The following is a 17,722-nucleotide window of genomic DNA, read 5'->3' on the forward strand; positions in this document are numbered from 1 at the left end:
CCCGGCCCGGCCCGGCCGGCGGGGACCGAGCCCTGCGGCCGGGCGGGGCGGCCCGGGGGTGCCCTGTCCGTGCGTCCCCCCCCCCCCCGCCCCGAGGCGCTCACCTGGAGGTGGCTGACGATGCAGTAGGGCTCGGGCTGGCGGAGGCCGCAGGTGGAGGAGGCGGAGAGGCGGGCGGCGCGGCCGATGAGCAGGTCGCCGGTGGCGGGGTAGCAGCTCCCCTCGGCGCAGCCGTAGCTGTACTCGGGTTCCTGCGCCGCCGCGGAGCACAGCGCTGCGCGGCCGCCGAGGGAGAGAGGGATGAGAGAGAGAAGCGGGAGCGCGGGCGGGCCGGGCGCCCCGAGCCGCCCCGGCGGGCGGTGCAGGGGCTCGCCCAGCCCGCCGTGCCCCGACGGCGGCCGGAGCGGAGCGGAGCGGAGCGGGGCCGGAGTTACCGAGGCAGCAGCAGAGGTACAGCGGGAGGCGGCCCATGGCGGGCGGCTCGCACCGGCGGGACGGGACGGGACGCGACGGGACGGGGCTCCCCCTCCACGCCGCCGCCGAAAGCTGTTGCTCCGTCTGCTCCACGCAGGCGCCGCAGCTCCCCGCCGCTCCCGGGGAGCGGCTCCGCGCCGCCGGGCGCCCCCCGGCCCTCCTCCTCCTCCGCCCCGCCGCCCCCGCGGGGCCGGGCCGGGCCGGGCCGCCCCACACGGTCCCTCCCTCGCCGGCCCCCCGCCCGGGGGCTGCCCGGCCCCGCCGCAGCGCCAGGCCCGGGGGAGGGAGCGCAGAAAAGCGGCTGCCGTCGAGGAGGGGTAGCCCGGCCGGGGTGGGAGGCTGGGGCAGAGCGGGCCGGCGGCGGGCCGGGGAGGGGGACGCCCGCCCCGCGGCAACCGGGGAGCCCCGAGGGGAGAGTGGGGATACTCCAGCCTGCCCCCCCCCCCCCCCCGGGTTGTGCTCTCCCTGCTCCTCTCCAGCTTTGGGAGCAGCAGTCGGGTGGGGGGGGATCACCGATGGGGCGACCCCTCTCCCTGCCCCAGTTTGTGGGAAAACAGCGCGGGAATGGGGTTTTTGACCCAATCCTGCCTTCTGCCGGGGGTGTTGGTGGGGCTGGGCGCCTGGGAGGGGTGGAGGGATGGATGGCGGATGCCCAGCCTGGGCGGCATGGAGGGATGGATGGAGTCTACCTGTGCGGCAAGGCCCAAAACCCAGGGAAGGGCCAGGGCGCTGGCAACCGCCCCGCGTGATGCTCAACGGCCCCAAATCCCCTGGTGCTGTGGTGCCGACACAGGTGGCTCAGGAATGCCATTCCTGGGGATGGCGGCCGTGCTGCCGTACGCAGCTGGGTCTGGCCCTGGCGTGGGCAGAGAGGCCCGTTGAGCCTGGGCGGCCGCTGCCAGGATGTTTCTTGTTAGCTGGGAGGGAGCGTGCGGCGCAGCTGCCTTCCCAGGGGCGCTGGGGCAGCTGTGAGGGGTGAATGGATGTGCTGGAGCTGCCCCCGCACTCCCGGCCTCCTGCTTTGGTTCCCTGGGCTCTGCCGGGGACACGGGGGCTTTGTCAGCTGGTGGCAGCGTCCCCACAGCACCCAGGGGAAAGGCTGACTGTGAAATAGATGCCGAGGAGAGGGTATGAAGGATGGACGCGCTTGAAGAGCGCAGCCCCGGCTGGGCTCAGGCTGGGACAGATGCCTGGGTTTATATACCTGAGTTTTGCTGGCACACATGTAACACAAAAACTTGTGTAAATCTTCACCAGGTACCGGTGTCTCTCAAGAACACTTTGCCCTCACTATTTGCAGTGCCAGAGTGGAAACACTGCGGTCTGTCTGTCCCAGCAAACCCTGCCGAGGTAGGTAAATATGTTCATTCTCATTTTACAGATGGATAAGCAGAAACAGAGAGATACCAAGTGACTTGCCCTAAAGGTTAAACACCAGGTCTGAAACATAACCTAGGACTCTCAACTGAAGAACTCGTGGGGCTGTTTCATTAAAGATATCCAGGAAATTAAACCATTTTAAGCTGACAGAGCAGGTATTGTAATTCTAAACCTCTTCTGCAATGTGGTCTTCTAAATTCACAAAACTAATTCAGTTTCACAATCCTGTCATGTAAATCACAGCATGGCTTTGTTTTTAAGCTTAAGTACAACAAACATTTTAGTCCCACTAACAGAAAATGTTTTACTCCACTGTGGTTAGAAACTCTTCCGGTCCATGGCAGATGGGCAGCAGCATCGCTCCATGTGTGACTGTGCGGGGACAGAGTGTTTCACTGCCACTGGATTTTTTTGTCTCATATTTTTTTCATTTTTTATTGATGTTTTCTCCTCCTTTTTTTTTCTGTTTCATAGCATTGTAGGAGTTCTATCCTTCCCTAAACCTAAAATGGGCTAAAGTTGCCCTCCGCAGCTCCTTGCCGCTGTGGTTAGGCTCCTTTGTGCCTTGCTGCAGACAGCGTGACAATGCGCTGCATTCTAGCCTGAGGGTGACCCTGCTGCATTGCGTCAGGGATGGAGTTGGAGTTGCAGCCATGGACCAGGGTGGCCAGTGTCACCCATAACTGTGGTCACCTTTCAGAGGTAGCCAAAACCACCAGCATTCACTGTGTGGGTAATTAGGCACAGTGAACTTGTTTGTGTCCATCCCTCTCTGCAGTGCTCGTGAGCAATAGCGAGTGGGAGTATTTTAATTTGATTCTTCAAATGATAAAAATTCCGTTTAGTGTCATGTCCTATCCTTGTGGTTGGTGAAGCAGCTTTACAGTGCTGGGGTGCCTGTGTTTGTGCTGGGTTGGAAGTCTTCTCAAAGAACCAAAGTTCAGAATTTGACCTCAGTGGGACCCACTTGATCACCTATCTTCGTATAACACTGCAGTGGTTGAATGCCTAGCAAATACAGCTGATGAGATCATTTTTGATTAAATATATCTTTGATTATATGTGGGTTTGTTTAAGTGTTGATTGCATTTTGATTAATGTCATTGAAGTCAAAATGCTCTACAGCGAGATTGTGATGTCAATATTCTTTTCAGGAAACAGTTTTCTGAAGCCACTTCTGCCCACAAGAAAGCAAGCCAGGGGGAACTAAAAATAGGTATTTTTGATGCAGATGCAGCATTTTCCCACAAATGAACTTTGCAAAAACACTTCAAAAGTTTTTGCGCCGCTTCCAATGGGGAATGCTGCACATTCGTAAACCTCAGAAGCTGTCACAGGATGGATTTGGTGTTCTGTAGCTGCTGGTTCCATCTGGTCTGCTCACTTTGTGTGTCTGAGCATGCTTGGAGGAAGGCAGGGGAGGTTAGACTCCATGCCGACTTTCTTCTTCCTGTTTCCGTTTTTCTTCCAGCAATTTCTGTGTCCCCCCATGGATACATCTCCTCTCCAGACCTGTTTAACTGCCTTGTGTTTACAGATTTCTCATCCTTGCAGCTTGTCAGAAGCCATATGGCAAGTCTCACAGCTGACAGTGGATTTTAGGAGGAAGTTCACTTTCAACTTTCTGCTTGTGAATTCAGATTTTTAAAGTCATGAATGAAATAGTTTTGGTTTATATGCAATTGGGAATTTCTGTGTAAGTGCTTCAGTTTGCCTGTTTCAGGTGCAGTGCAGCAGGGCTGCATTGAAACCTGCAGGAAACCCTTCATTACCTGGAGACCCGCGTGTGAGCAGTGTGGTGAGTTGTGTGCTCTGAGTAAAACGGAGATGCTTGAATCCATTATGGCAAAGTCAATCTAAATACAATCATCTAATTACAGCCTAGTAACTTACAAAGCAGCCTCACGCTTCACAGATGATTTTTTACAGTGCTAAAATTCAGAAAAAGCTAAACCGCAAATTATGTGCATACCTGCATTCAGGTGTCTTTGTTAGATTATATCAAAGTTATAATTTGATTCCATCATTTTCACAATAGAAGCTATTATATGGCAAATGCATGTTGCACATTGCCCTGGAGCACAGCTGGTTTGCATTAGAGAAGTATCTCTGAAATCTCATCTGTGCCAGCAATTCCCACCCAAGCCCCCCACCGCATATAGGAATGCTACTTTAGCTCTCCTAAACACAGAGTGATAACCATGGAGGGTTTATCTCCATTGGATCAAAACAATGCTGGCTTTAGATAAGGATTGTTTTGCCATGCTGCTGCCATGAGGTGCTGCTGCCATAAGGACGGGTAAATGCTAAGAGCCCTACATTCCTGCAGAGCATTCCTCGCTTTACAGATGTGGTCTGGGCTCTGAAGCAGTGCTGGGATCCTCACCCCAGCTGAATGAAGTCCTTGATGGATGCTTGGTGTGGGACAATCCAGCCAGGAATGACACAACTGGTTTTAACAGAGGAAAAGCCATTGTTAGTCTGTTCAGCATCCTGCAGGAGTATGTATACTAAGGGTGGGATTTTGAAACTGGGGAGTAGCTCCCTTCAGGCTTTTTAAAACACTAGCCATTCTGTAGCATTTGTTTAGCCCCAGTCTCCTTCTTTATATTTTATAAACTAAAATTTAGGACAATTCCTGTGTTCTTTATGGCTACAAGAAACTACTGAGTGAACCCTGACTTCAGTGAAGTGCTGCATGTGGGAAAAGACCTGGAGAAACTGTTTTTCAACATTTGTGGCCCTTTAGACTAACTGCTTAAACGTAAGAGCTGAAATTATTCTCCAGTTGTCAGCTGCATTAACGAAAAATGTGGGAAACCCCTTATAAGCGTAAGAAAAATAGACATTGCGGGAGGGACATTGACAAAGAAATTATTTTGAAGTTACTTTCGGCATTAAGCATCTGTGCACTGCCATCCAGTGGGCGCTAGGGAATTGGCGCTGCAGGGAGGCACTGCCCATCACTGTGCATTTTCAGTGAACATAATGGGACCCCCAGATGGTCAGGGGTTCCAGTGCCCCCCCTGCTCTGTCTCAGTGAAGAGATGGGGATGGAGGAGTGACCGTACCCTGGGGACACTGCTGGTTGTCAGCAGGGATGGCTACGGAAGCCCACACTCCTTCATCTGCATTGCCCCATCCTGGTCTGTGTGGCCCTGTGTGAGGTCGTGGCACAGCCACAGGTTATTGAAGGGTTCAGCAGAAGACATAAGGTGCTGGGAGTCTGTCTTTGAGGCAGTTACCTGCAGGTCTCTGAGCAATCCTCCTTTTGCATTTCCAACCCCTTACAGCGAGAAGCCCTAGGCTGTGCACAGGAGTGTATTATAGAGCTCCCTCAAAGACTACATCCTGATTACTTAATCAGCTGGTTTATTAAAAGGTATTTCCTATTTCCATATAAGCTCAACTGGACAAAAAACAAGAGAAAATTACATTAGTCACTGTGCCAAAATACTACAGGCACCTTCAGATGTATTTACAGAGGACAGCCCTCCGTGCTGGGAAGCTCAGGCAGTGGTAAGCACGGAGGCTTCAGTTGCATTTTACCTGGTGGTCTGTTCAGACCCTAACTTTTGCATGTTGCATACTTGCTTTCCTGCTCCATGATTTCATTTTTAATGGCTATCACTTGTTCCTCTAGTTGTCTCAGTTGCTGTGCCTTGTCTTGTTTGGTTTGATTCAGGTCCTGAAGCTTCTTCTCCAAATCTGGAAGAGTAGAGAGATGCAATGATGCTCATATTTGTTGTGTAAGTAAAATTCAGGGATTAACAGCATTTCTTTTCCCAGCAGTTTTAGAGGCAATAAGCCCATTTCAAATGGAGAATGTTATATAGGCAACTGGAAGAAAAAGTCTGGCTTCCGGATGGCAAGAGAAACATGACAGCCTTAAAGAAATTAATTTCTCATCATGTGCTTTTGTCCATCAGCTAGGACGGGGCAGGACATGGAGCTCCTAAAGGAGCTGGTTTAAATTGAAACATTCAGAGAAACAGTGTGTCCACCAATGTGTGTAAAGCCTAGACAATTTGGATGTAATGGGCTTAGCTTTCTCTTATTTACAGGTATGTTTTCTGTTGGTCCCTGTGAAGCTACACCAATGTAAATGTACTGGTAACGAGTCAAAACCACATTATTCACTGCCTGTTTCCAACACACTTATCATCTGGGCATTGGGAGTGACTGGGATGCTCTTAATGCTTCTCCTTAAGGTATATGCTCAAAATCTTTATTCGGGTCCTGTCCTGAAGAATTTGCTCCTGGGATGAAGTTTCTGCTTCAGTTTTGCTGATGTTACATGGCATTTTCGGACGTTGAGCCTGGCAGGATCCTAGGCCCAAGGATTCTCAGCGGAAATGCCCAGACCTTCACTACACAGAATTAGGTTCCATGTGTGTAATTGCATGAGATGTGCTCTTCCTTTTTGGCCACCCTCTAAATGCACCCGAGGGGCTGTGTGAGGACTGGTGCCGATATGGCTGCAGCAGCCGTGGTCTCTGCTGCCCATGACCCCTCTGTCTCATGGCCACAGTCCCGCAGGACCAGGGCATGTCAGCTTCAGTCTCCACAAGCCAGTATTTGTGCCTGTTTTGTTCTGCCATTGCTCAGAGATAATGTCTGAAGGGGAACAAGTATGGACTGATGGAAAACAGTTACCCTGCAGCTCTGAAACACAAGCCATCACTCGGTAATGTAAGAAAAAACAGAGCACAGAAGGAAGATTTAAGGTCCAAATGCCCAAAGCAAGTGCACAAATTGAGGCTTCCAGCTAAATCTGCAGCGAAGTTTTATGCAGGTTTTGCACTTGTCCTGTTTTTAAACTATCTGAATCAAATCACTGCAAGTCCCTATGTGGACACTTCTTAAACTCTGCTTATAGCAACGAATTTATGTCAGAAAAAGTACATAAGACAAATAAATTCAGCTACTTTTAAACTGTTTGAGTAGCTTCAAGCAGGGATTTTCACCAGTAAAATTGTTTTAAACCTGATTCGAGGTTAACCTAGTCTGTTAGTGTCTGTGGGCAAGGACTTCAGTTTAATTCATGACTGTCACAATTTTCACTGCTCACTATGGAGGTAAGAACACCACCTGTTATTCTTTTAATTTTTTTTTCAGTCTCTTCAGCCAGTTTTTCTGCTGCTTCTTTCAGCTGCTTTACTTTTTCTAGTGTTACTTTTGGAGGTCCTTGGGCTTTTAGCTTTTCTTGAAGAATTGTGTACTTTCTTTTAATGTCAGCAAATTCCTGTAACAAAATGCCATTACTTAGTTTAAGAGCATCTCATAATTAATCTGACATACCGAAGGAGATTTTTATACTTTTTTTTAATATCCTCTTTAAACCAAACTTTAAATCTCTCATTCTCTTAAATCTTAAAAAAAAAACCAAAAAAAAAAAAAATCCATAATGGGTGCATATCAAATAATGCTTTGCAAAACCTGATAGAAATCAATTAAAACAAACTGCCAGTGGAGCAATCTAAAGGGGTGGTGAGGATGTAAAGAAAATATGATTTAAGATTTTTAAAGCTTATTCTTTTTTAACTTATTTTGATAGGGCTTTTCTGTAAATTTCATTTTGCCTTGAGGCTTAATTAAAATTTAATGAATTATCTGTAGCAATATTGGTGTTTTTACATTTTTGGCTGTAGTAATATTTACTGGCTAATCCATTCTCCGCTGATGTAGGTTGCTGTTGAGGCTGTGGTTTAGATTTCAACTGAGTTTCTTATAACCTGGAAGCTTGGTCATGTTCCAAGCTTGCACGGTGGGTGCTTGGTTTCTCCTAGCAATTTAGCAAATTTCTAGGTGCATTCTCAAAAATTGGAGCTACTGAAAAGCATCCAGCCAACCAAAAACTACAAGTAACTCCCACAGCAATTTTCTCTGAAGGAGAATGGCATGGGATGAATGGCCAGGCTGCTTCCATCACTCACGTATTTTAATATCTGGTTTTGTGATTTGTTCTGTTGTGTTTACTGGTGCCCATGGTGACTATGAGACTTCCACACAGTGCAAGGAAAAATGTCAAAGAGTAGCCGGAGAAATATTTATGTTTTCTTTCATTCAAGCAAACAGAACTGTTATTTGCCAGAAGCCTTAAAATAAAAAAGAAATTATTCATAACCTGCGACATTTTACACTGCATGGCATAAGAAAAACATTAACAGTTTTGAGGAGAGCAGTGTAACACAATTACACTTCTGAATCAAAAATACTTTTAAACATGGAGGCAATCTTTTTTTCCCCTAACATGTGACAGAAGGGCTTACATTATCAATATTCTGGGCTCGCTTGTGTGCTGCTTCTGCCCGTGCTCTTGCCTTTGTAGCTTGATTATTGTTCATCAGTATTTTTGCCTGCAATGTGGCAATTTCATCTTCCATCTCAGACTGTTTTGCTGACAAGTCATTTAGTTTGTCATTTGTCTTGTTCATTTGGTTCTCAGCCTAAAACAGAGCAATTGAAAGCTGTGGTTTCTTATGCAACGTCCATCCAGCTTGCAGAGCATGGTAATGAGGGAGATTAATGTCAACTGATTAAGAAGAGACCCTTAAACATTATGGAATTGGTGTCATATCTGCACCACATTCTGGTTTTATTTGTTTAAGTTCATGTTACGGAAACTTCAAGATGAAGTATCTTTTTTCTAAAATGTATTTAGTAAATAAATGGAAAGATTTACAGCAAGATACCTGTGAGATTTGTGTTCTGATGCCTCGTATCTCTTCATTTAACTTTATGAAGGTGTTTTTGGAGTGTCCTTGGGACTTCACAACATTTTTTAGTTTATTATTGATTTCATCCACAGGTGGAAGAGCTCTAGTTGCTTTGCTGTAGTGGAAAAATAGAAGTGTGTGTAGTATCATGGTGTGGAGAGCAAAGCAAGAAGACATTTCAAATGCACCCTGCAAATGATCCCTCAAATCCAACAACAACCGTTAAAATTGTGGTTCATAAGTTGGCAAAGCAAAACCTCAGTAAGGGACTTTGTGTGGGAGCACATGAGCTGCTGTATTAAAGGTGAGGCTGGATGCTGCAGGCTGCCTGGTGGTGCACTGCTAGTAAGGAAGATGCATGGGTGAATGTATTTTCTCCCTCCCCAATTCTTGTTGGTTCTGTCTCACCCATATTTAAACCTCCCAGTGAACCAGATGTAACGCTCCACTAGGTCCAATGTGGAAGTAAGTAGCTGTTTTGGCCTCTGTGACTCAGAAGGCAGAGGAGCCAAGCGCTGGCAGGAGCTGCCTCCTTGTAGCACGTCGGCTCCTGCAGCCTGAGTGGCCATGGCTCGTTCCTGCTGAAGAGGCCCCGTGGAAACGTCAAGCTGAAATCTGCCATCAGCTGAACTTTCCCTCCAGTGTTACTAAGATACTGCCTGAGGTATGGAGCAGTCCTACCGTGCACAGTGCCACCCCAGCTGGAGTGGCACATCAGTAGGAGAATACCCTACTCACTCGGCTTCTTGTGCCTCCACCAGCAGTGTCCGAGCTTCCTCCCTTTTTCTGTTTCTCTTACTTGCATGCAGTTTGTACTTCTCACAGTGGTTCATAATGCTCCTGATTTTGCCAAGCATGCCTGTGAGCTCTCGTGGAGTCATGGGAAGGTTTATTTGCAGAACGTAGTTTGCCACCTTATCAATGTCTTCTGGAGGCGCGCTCTCATCTGCAACAGAAATGGAGCTGAGGGCATCCTGAAGCGGCTCTTTCCTCCCAGTGAAATGTAAATTATCATTACAGCTGCGTACCCTTTGAGTTATGTGGGAGAATAAAGCCGACAAGCACAGCAAGGGGGTAAGAGAATTATCTCCAACATTTTGTAATTTAATATTATGCTTCCAGGTACTGCTGTTAGTGTTGTCAGAACTGGCTAAAATGAGGATTTGAACCCACTTTGAACTGGGTTATTAAAATTCTGATGTAGAACTGAGCCTGCAGAAGGTTTTAAATCGGTGCACAGCACAGCTAGATGTGTCAGAGCCCATTTCTCCCTTAGTGCCCAGATCAAAGAGGTGCTGGAGAGACTAGGGTGTGAATGGAGCTTTCCAAGCCGGCTGGTGGGTGTAATCCCTTCCCTGGAGTCGCCACAATATTGAGAAAGTGGTTCCTTCACTAGTTAATGAGAAAAGCTGACCTAAAGAGGGAGCTTGGGTCAGACTCAGATAGGATAGGAATTTACAGTAGAAAAAAATGTATTTTGACAACTCCCCTTACAAATGAGCTCGTCCTAGTTCTTTGCTAAGAGGCACAGGCACACAAAGTTAAGATTAGTCAATGCCTTGTGAAGTCTCATCATCACTTCTGTTTTCTGCTCACTTCCCTTTATAGACAAGACCTTGGGGGCTAAAACAGTGAAACATATTAAACGTTTGTGCTAATGCTCCAAAGTAACTCACCCAGAATTAAATAGAAGACGTTTACTGTGCAAACAGTAGTGCATTCCTGAGAGCTATTTTCTGTAGAAATACATTCATCTAAAATTACCATTCACGTCAATGTAGAGTACAGCAGACTGATGTAACTGTACTCATCTCAGATGTTACTGTTCTTAAACTTCAATTTACAAAGCAAAAATTAATGAAAAAAGGCTTTTATAATTGTTAGTAAATGCCATATATCTCCTAAGAAACAAAAGAAGAGTCAAAGGTGGAATTTTCAATTGCTATCAAATAAAGATATGAGAATTGTAAGGACTTAAATGAAGTTTTTCTTCCAATTCAATAAAATAACTTAAATGTTCCCAAACAAAGGAAGTCCTCTGTCCTCTGCCCTTGCTCCCATTTGGATGTAGAGGTATGAATGCCAAAGGACTGCCAACATGCAATGCTTAGAAACTTATGAGATCATCTACATTCAAAAGATTAAAAAATCCTACTACGTTTGAACTCTGGTAAAAAAAAACACTTAGGGTGCATTTCTTACAGCATTTTTCTGCAATCGCGAGGGTGGAAAATGTTTTAGGGTATATATGGTTGGTTTGTTATTTTTTATGAGAGCTGTGAAGTTCTACCAGAATCCTTTGATTCCTTGAGTTACAGCTTTACAGAGATGATGGAGTGGTATGTGTCCTAATTCCCACGCTCCCTACGGAGAGCCTCTATTTATGGGCCTGGAAGAAGGGGGTGGAATAACAATTTGAGGATGCATTGGACATGCCTGGTCATTATATATTGTATGAAATTATTTTAGTAGTCCTTTACTCAGGTAAACCAGGAACTGACAGAATTACTTGCATGCTTCAAATTAAGCACATTAATAAAAGATGACAATCAGAACATAACAGATCTATTAGAAAATTAATATGAAGTACTGTCATCTGGGAGAAAGAAGCACTAGAAAAAAGGGATTGAAAAAGATTGCACAGATCAGCAGATAGACAAGAATTTCGTGTGTATACAGCGAGATCATTTTCTGGCCGTCTATTATGCTATATTATATTGGAATATATATTAAAAATGAGTCAAAAAGAACTTTGCATATTTACCTAACAAGAAGTCTTTCACTTTTTGGATGAACTCCTTAGTGATCTCTCCGTCAACTTCAATTTGATTCTTAGCTCTCACCAGTTGCCCATTAAATTGTGAGCCTTTCAACTTACTGTCTTCTGCCATTTTTCTAATGCTTTCAACCTGGAAATATTATTAGAAATAGCAGTGCCATTTTCTGGAGGTTATCTATCATTGCTTGGCAAGTTGAGCTCTGACACAAAAATAATTTTGACCCAAGACTCAGCTGGAATCACTTGATGTGGCTTTGAAAAGTAGTAGGAGACCCTTTTGGGGAACTCTAGAAGTTGCTACATCATGGCCTTCATCTAGCCTCAGAAAAAGCCTAAATCAAGCATTTTTTTCTCTCTGCAACCACTGCTAAACCACAGCCCCTTCTGTTTCTAAAAGAAGGTGCTGACTGTTATTTTCTATTGCAGTACTGCAGCACGTCAGTGATCAGATTCAGTACAGAAAAGGCACATAATTTCATATGCCTTTTCATGTTGGACTGGCTGTTAAAAATACACTTTAGAGGACACAAATAAGGAAGGTAGAGTTTAAGGCTTGTCTTCAAAGTTACATTTTGCCATTAAATTAGTATTCCTGATAATTTAAATGAGACCTTTAGATTCGTCAGTGAATTCCAACAGTATTTTGCTTTGCTGGGGGCTATGCTTTGCTTTAAGGAAATGCACAGGTACTGCCTCTCTGCAGTCTGCGGAGGGAAGAGATTTGCTGTTTCACCATGCAACAAGAAAAATGGTGATGTGTTTGCTTCCGAAACATCTCAAAATACTTCACTCATCACAGAGCTGCCTGAGGCTTGTGAGTGCCAAAGGCAGTGTCCCGGCAGCCTGGCGCTCACCACCTCGGCAGATGCCTTTTGCTGCTGCCCCTCTGTGTCCTGGGGCTCCAGCCATGTGCCCCGATTGCTCATTTCTAAACCCATTAGCTGTGATGCAGTGTGTCCCGTGCATTTTAAAAAGAGGAAATCGATGCCCAGGCACCCTGCAGGGACAGGACAAAGCCACAGCAGAATGACATTTCTGTTGGAAAATGTGTTTTGCCTATAACTGTAACAGGCATCATCTCTGATTGTTAGTAAGAACAAACTGTCTTTACTGGTGGTTTGGGATTTGTCCATTTTGCTTCCTTGGCACATGTTGTATTGGCCAGACTTTGCTTGAGTTATTTTTCACTGCTACTGTGCAGTACAGCCGACTACTTGATGCCCTTCTAAGCATCACTGGGGGTAGAAAAGCTTTGTATTGAAATTATTTGTAAAAATTATTTAATGACAAACGTAAGAGTAATATGAAGTTGTATAAATAGAGCTTAACGCTATGTACAGCAGTAATCCCATTGCAATAAGCACGGGCCATACTCAGGCTACTGACAGATGGTGCCATTTGAATCTTTCCCCATAAAAATATAGATAATACTAGCTTGATGCCACTAACTTCCATAGGCACAGGGTACCATAACCCATGAGATCTTGGCAGCTGTGCAGAAGAGGAAAGCATAGCTAGAGCCACAGTCTCTTGGTGGGACTGGCACGTAATACTCCCATTACTGAACCGTGATAGGTCTATGATGTTGGGACAGGGTCCATCACTATGTGACTGCTCTTTGTCCAAGGAGCAGGTGAGTTTTTGTAGATTTGTGACCTCCCAAATCTCATCCTCCATCCATTTCACTGAACAATGTAGGTTTGATATACAGCACCTGATTCTCAGGTTCCCGTAGCTGAGTAGTCAAGTTATTTAGCAACACAGCAGTCTCCTCAGCTTTTCTGAAGGCATCAGTGGAGAGAGGGAGAGCTCCGCTGCAGTTTGGGCCACCACACTGCCTGAGTCCGTGACTGTCCTGGCACAAAGCTCCCCTGCAGGCTGCTGTGATACAGGGCTGGTGTCCTGGCACACCACAGATCTGCAATAAGGAAAATGCTTATGTCAGGACTCCTCTGGGGGCCTGAGATACACTCCTGGGGGGAGGAAGATGTTTGACATCATATGAACATTGAACATAGGATGGGATTTTTCCCAAAGAGACGGTGGTCTTGGTCTCTCCAAAGATGGATGTTGCTGCCAGTTATAGGTCCCCCTCCCCTGGCTTGAAGGATGCAATGGCAGCCCATGGCTCTAAGCATCCTTGCAGGAGCCATTTGTTGGGCTCTGTGGGTTGCACTAAGACCTTGCTTCACTCCTCTATGGCAAAAGGGCTGAAACTGACCCCTGGCCATATCCAGCTCATGGGTCAATGGCTTGTTCTAACGGATCCAGATCACCTCTCACACAACATGGTACCATGTCTAGTCCTCCATATAGTTTGACACAGATGTTGAGGCTAAAGGCCTAGATGGATGATCTCTTCCAGATCTGGCAGGGCTGGCTGAAGGTACTATCAGGTATTCATTGCTGCCCTGCACAAGGACAGAAACCCCTTCCTCTCCCATGGGTGATGCAAAGGATATGTGAGCACTCCCCATCCACTCCAGGGCAAAGTTGCTCTGCTTAGATTAAGTTACTGATGGAGGAGGTTGGGGTTAATCTTTCTGAATTTACACTGATGTCCTCTTGTGACTAGTGAGTGCTTAAACAGTTCCTTGTGCTGGGTCTGCCCTGGGAGCAATGGCTTCCAGAAGGGTGGTAGTAACCACAGCTGAAAAGTGCAGCTGTTTCTGACGTGACTGCATGTCTGTGCCAGGGAAGTGCCATTTTCCAGATTTAAAAATGCATGTAAGCACCCTTTTAGAATAAAACCTACCAACAGCATCAAAAAAGAGATTTTTGTTCAGCTCCCATTCAAAATTCACAGCACCTACCTTTTCATTCAAGTTTTGAATGTCGGGGATCTTGATCATCTTGAGCTGTTCCAGCACATTGCTTGCTTTGAAGGCCTGATGGCCCAACACAGCAAGTGCGTGGTTCCTGGTGTACTCTGAGTATCTTACAATAGGGATTGTCCCACTGGCCTTCTGTTCTGCCAGCAATGATACTTCAAAGTGTTTCCTAATGTTGCTGATGACATCTGTAGCAACAGAAATAGGGTTTAGTACTGACTGTATTTGCATTGCATTAATTCATGTATTTACGTGAATTCTGGACAAATAATGAGTGACAGGTGATTCTGTTTGTTGTCACTGGTGTTTGATTCAGGACAGCAGGGAGGGACAGGAGCTGTCATTTTCTCAGTCAAGCTTTTTAATTCATTACTTAGCCAGTTGCCAAACAGGAATAGTTATTGATACTCATAAAACCTGCTAAAATAGATGCAAATACAGTGAAACTCATCTCATTCTTCAGAGTCCAAGTTGTATGAAAAGCCAATTGAAGATACAAAAGTATAAAGGGGATCCCGTTAATGACAAAAACTGCTGTTGATCTGCATTTATCAGTAGCTCATGCATTGCTGTTGTTTATTTGATAAAGTTCCTGCCATTTATGCTGTTTTGCAGTTTAGGCAGGAGAATTGTTTCTGCCAGTTGTAAACCCTATGAAATGATCAGTCTCTGTGAGTCAGGAAAGCATTTGTGCTGTCTCTTCAGCATAGCACCCAAAAGTTAAATGGTCTGCTGAACTGGGGCCAAAATTTAGATTACAAATGGGAATTTATGAGTTTTCTTTGGCTCTGGAAAATCCAATTTCAGGGTTGATCCATTAAAAAAAAAAAAAAAAAAAAAAAAGCATTTCCATGTAAAGCTTGTAGGCCAGGCAAAAATTACTTTCCAGCAAGAGTCTTTCTTGTTTGCTTAGTGTAAGCTTTCTCTTAAGCAGACTCAAAAGGGTTGGAGAATATTGCAATTTTTGCAGATTAATAGACTAAGGAAAGGACTCAGGCCTTTTGCAAAACACATAATTTAAAGTTGCTGCTGTTGAGGCTTCCCAGATCTCCAGAGAACCCAAAGTTGTCCCCAGATCCCCAGGCAGAAGTATGTGCAACGAACCAGAACTGATGTGTCAGCAGTGAAAAAGCATTAGAGGTCATTGATTAACATCCCTCTTTGTGCTGGTAACTGACTCGGTTACTAGTTGAAGTTAATGATAAGGCACTCATCAAGTCCTGCATGCTTTGAATCAGCCTCTAAAGTCCTTGGCCTTGTGTGAAGTTAACAATGTTTAGTTATCGTGTGAAACCAGGGCTATTTATTTTACCTTGTAGCTCTTGGAAACAATGTACAGTTTAAAGTTAGCTCCTCATACAAAATACCTGGTAAGAGGCTCCTGTAACTCCATATCTAAGCCAGAGACTGTTTTCTCTGCAACAGTTCTATCACAGGAATATTTTACAGTGGTTCAGCTCTCCATTAAGTGGTCCAAATGTGTTTTTTTGTGCTTGGTTTGTGATGGAGCTGTAGAGCTTCCAAGTTCCTTTACATTAAACACAGAGTCTTAGCACAGGCTTGATTTACAGGCCAGACAGCTGTACTCACTGCATTACCATACCACAGTGGCTGCAAAGCCAGGGGCCAAGACTGGAAAGCCATAATTTAATGAGATCTCATAAACTGCAAACATTGTTTTAAGGACACTTGTATCTTGTTTTTTCCAGTGATTTTAATTCATTATTGGATACTGACATTTCCAGGTCAGCCAGCTGTATGTGTGCCTGTGAGGAAGCCTCCAAGTCCTGATCCTTGGCAAAGAGAGGCAGGCAGGAGCCCATTCCCCACATATGTCAAGTACCAAATGTGTCCCAGATGGTGTACGTGGCCATATCCTGCTCTACCCCAGCAAAAATGAGAGAGGAAAAGCAGACAGAGCCGTACCTAGGAGGTGCTGCTGGTCCAGAAAGGAAGATGGGGTAAGGGAGCCAGGCTTTCTCCTGGATATTGGAGAAGCTGGCTATCTTGAGGGAAATGTTATTTCTGTGCTGTTAGATGCTTGGTAGCAGGACCAATGAGTATTTGTGGCCCTGACCAGAAATTCAGCTTAAATTGAAGGTCTTCCCCTCCCCACACCCCCATGTACTTTTTATAGGGCTGTTTATCCCTCTCCTGAGGCCAAAAGACGAAGCGGGTTTGGAACGTGACCAGAGAGCACCATGGATGCTTCAGCTGTGCATCCACTGACCTCCCTGGGATTTATTGTTTCTTTGCCTTTCTGCCTTTCTCAGAGTCTGCACAAGACTCAGCTGAATTGGGAAGCGGAGCCTGGGAGAGCTGTGCTGACTGCTCGCGCAGGGACCCGAGCGGAAGAGCTGGCCCCAGGGGCACTGCCAAGTACAACAGGGCAGGGGAGCCCTAAATCTTAATTAATCCCTCTTTCCCCCTCTTCCTTTCCCTCAGCTTTGTATTCTGTTGACTTTTCCTTCTTTTTTTTTCCCATCTCGTCTAGTCCAATATGTTTCTCACCCAAATAAGACACAGAGGAGCTGTAAATGGGAGCGCATTGCCTGTAGCTTGTGTCTTCTGTGGTGCGCACCTTATCTTCTGGGGTTCATATCTTGGCAGCTATCTCTTTGGAGAGCATACTGATGACAATCTCCTGCCACTGTGGATGATCTAGCATCTGTTCAAGATCCCTGACTGATACATCCCTGTCTTTCTCCAGAAACCAGTCTGTGACATTGTCATTACTGCTATTAGCAGCTGATGGATACTATACTTAGCTCAAGCACAGACAGCATAATTCTTTCAAAAATGCCAAGGACCTCGGTTCTGACTTCACATTTTTTGATAATGGAGAGCTAGCTCTTCACCACGTAAAGTCATGTATTTTCCCATGGGAACACTAAGAAGTTGCACTATGACTCTCTGCTTTAATTAAACAAACCATGGCTGTACAGCATTCTTTAAGTATTGCTAAGAGCAAGAGGAGTCAGAAGTGGGGAGAAAGTCCTTTGCTGTACTACTGTATGAGCTGTGAGCCTACACTGTGAAACTGTATGGCTTTTAAATCCTGATGTAAACATCATGATTCATGAGACTTCTGACTGAAGTGACCCTGGCACATGCATCTGAAATTTAGGATGCTAGAAATCATGTCCTTTTAAGAAAAAAGGGAGTTTGGAAAATCAGTATAAAATGTTGTTAGTATTTACATTTTTGCACTACCATGGGAAACTAAAATCTAGGGATCTCTGAAATATTGTATGGTTCGAGGGTGAGAAAAAAAACTCTGAAATTTCATGAAAAATGTTCACCTATTTCAATTAATTGCTGGCTGCCTTACCTTTGAGATTCAAGTAATGAAAGCTTTGATGAAGATGAATTTTCTGTTGTAGAAGTTCATACACTAGGTCAGCTTCTTCCCCAATGTCTTCTATGTTCTGGTTAAGGTCAGGAAACTCATACAGTGTACTGTGAAGGGGATCCATTTGTGCAACTTTTTGTCTGAAAGGGAAATGGCAGTTATGCAGAATTATTCTTAAACTAGAACT

At 45.4% G+C, this 17,722-nt stretch overlaps 2 protein-coding genes and 1 long non-coding RNA gene across 3 annotated transcripts in view; 1 reads left to right on the forward strand and 2 right to left on the reverse strand.

Annotated features, from left to right (window-relative positions):
* LAMB1 (laminin subunit beta 1) overlaps nucleotides 1–603 on the reverse strand; it is a 44,329-nt gene extending 43,726 nt beyond the window's left edge. The window contains exons 1-2 of the mRNA XM_049813791.1: nucleotides 435–603; nucleotides 105–274 (exon numbers count right to left, since the gene is read on the reverse strand). Coding sequence (XP_049669748.1) covers nucleotides 105–274; nucleotides 435–471 — 207 coding nt within the window. The 5' untranslated portion in view covers nucleotides 472–603. The remainder of the gene's footprint in view (nucleotides 1–104; nucleotides 275–434) is intronic.
* A 150-nt stretch (nucleotides 604–753) lies between these two features.
* On the forward strand, nucleotides 754–3,667 carry LOC126044341 (uncharacterized). The gene is made up of 3 exons (XR_007507641.1): nucleotides 754–805; nucleotides 1,732–1,824; nucleotides 3,578–3,667. It is a non-coding gene; the product is annotated as an uncharacterized LOC126044341 (long non-coding RNA).
* Nucleotides 3,668–5,362: 1,695 nt separating this feature from the next.
* Nucleotides 5,363–17,722, reverse strand: part of LAMB4 (laminin subunit beta 4) — a 43,474-nt gene continuing 31,114 nt past the window's right edge. Inside the window, exons 26-34 of the mRNA XM_049813801.1 lie at nucleotides 17,515–17,675; nucleotides 14,166–14,371; nucleotides 13,067–13,270; nucleotides 11,338–11,482; nucleotides 9,312–9,519; nucleotides 8,550–8,688; nucleotides 8,127–8,303; nucleotides 6,946–7,099; nucleotides 5,363–5,562 (exon numbers count right to left, since the gene is read on the reverse strand). Of these exons, the coding sequence (XP_049669758.1) occupies nucleotides 5,423–5,562; nucleotides 6,946–7,099; nucleotides 8,127–8,303; nucleotides 8,550–8,688; nucleotides 9,312–9,519; nucleotides 11,338–11,482; nucleotides 13,067–13,270; nucleotides 14,166–14,371; nucleotides 17,515–17,675 (1,534 nt within the window). The 3' untranslated portion in view covers nucleotides 5,363–5,422. The remainder of the gene's footprint in view (nucleotides 5,563–6,945; nucleotides 7,100–8,126; nucleotides 8,304–8,549; nucleotides 8,689–9,311; nucleotides 9,520–11,337; nucleotides 11,483–13,066; nucleotides 13,271–14,165; nucleotides 14,372–17,514; nucleotides 17,676–17,722) is intronic.

The sequence above is a fragment of the Accipiter gentilis genome, chromosome 11 (assembly GCF_929443795.1).
Source record: "Accipiter gentilis chromosome 11, bAccGen1.1, whole genome shotgun sequence".
Classification (NCBI taxonomy): domain Eukaryota; kingdom Metazoa; phylum Chordata; class Aves; order Accipitriformes; family Accipitridae; genus Astur; species Astur gentilis.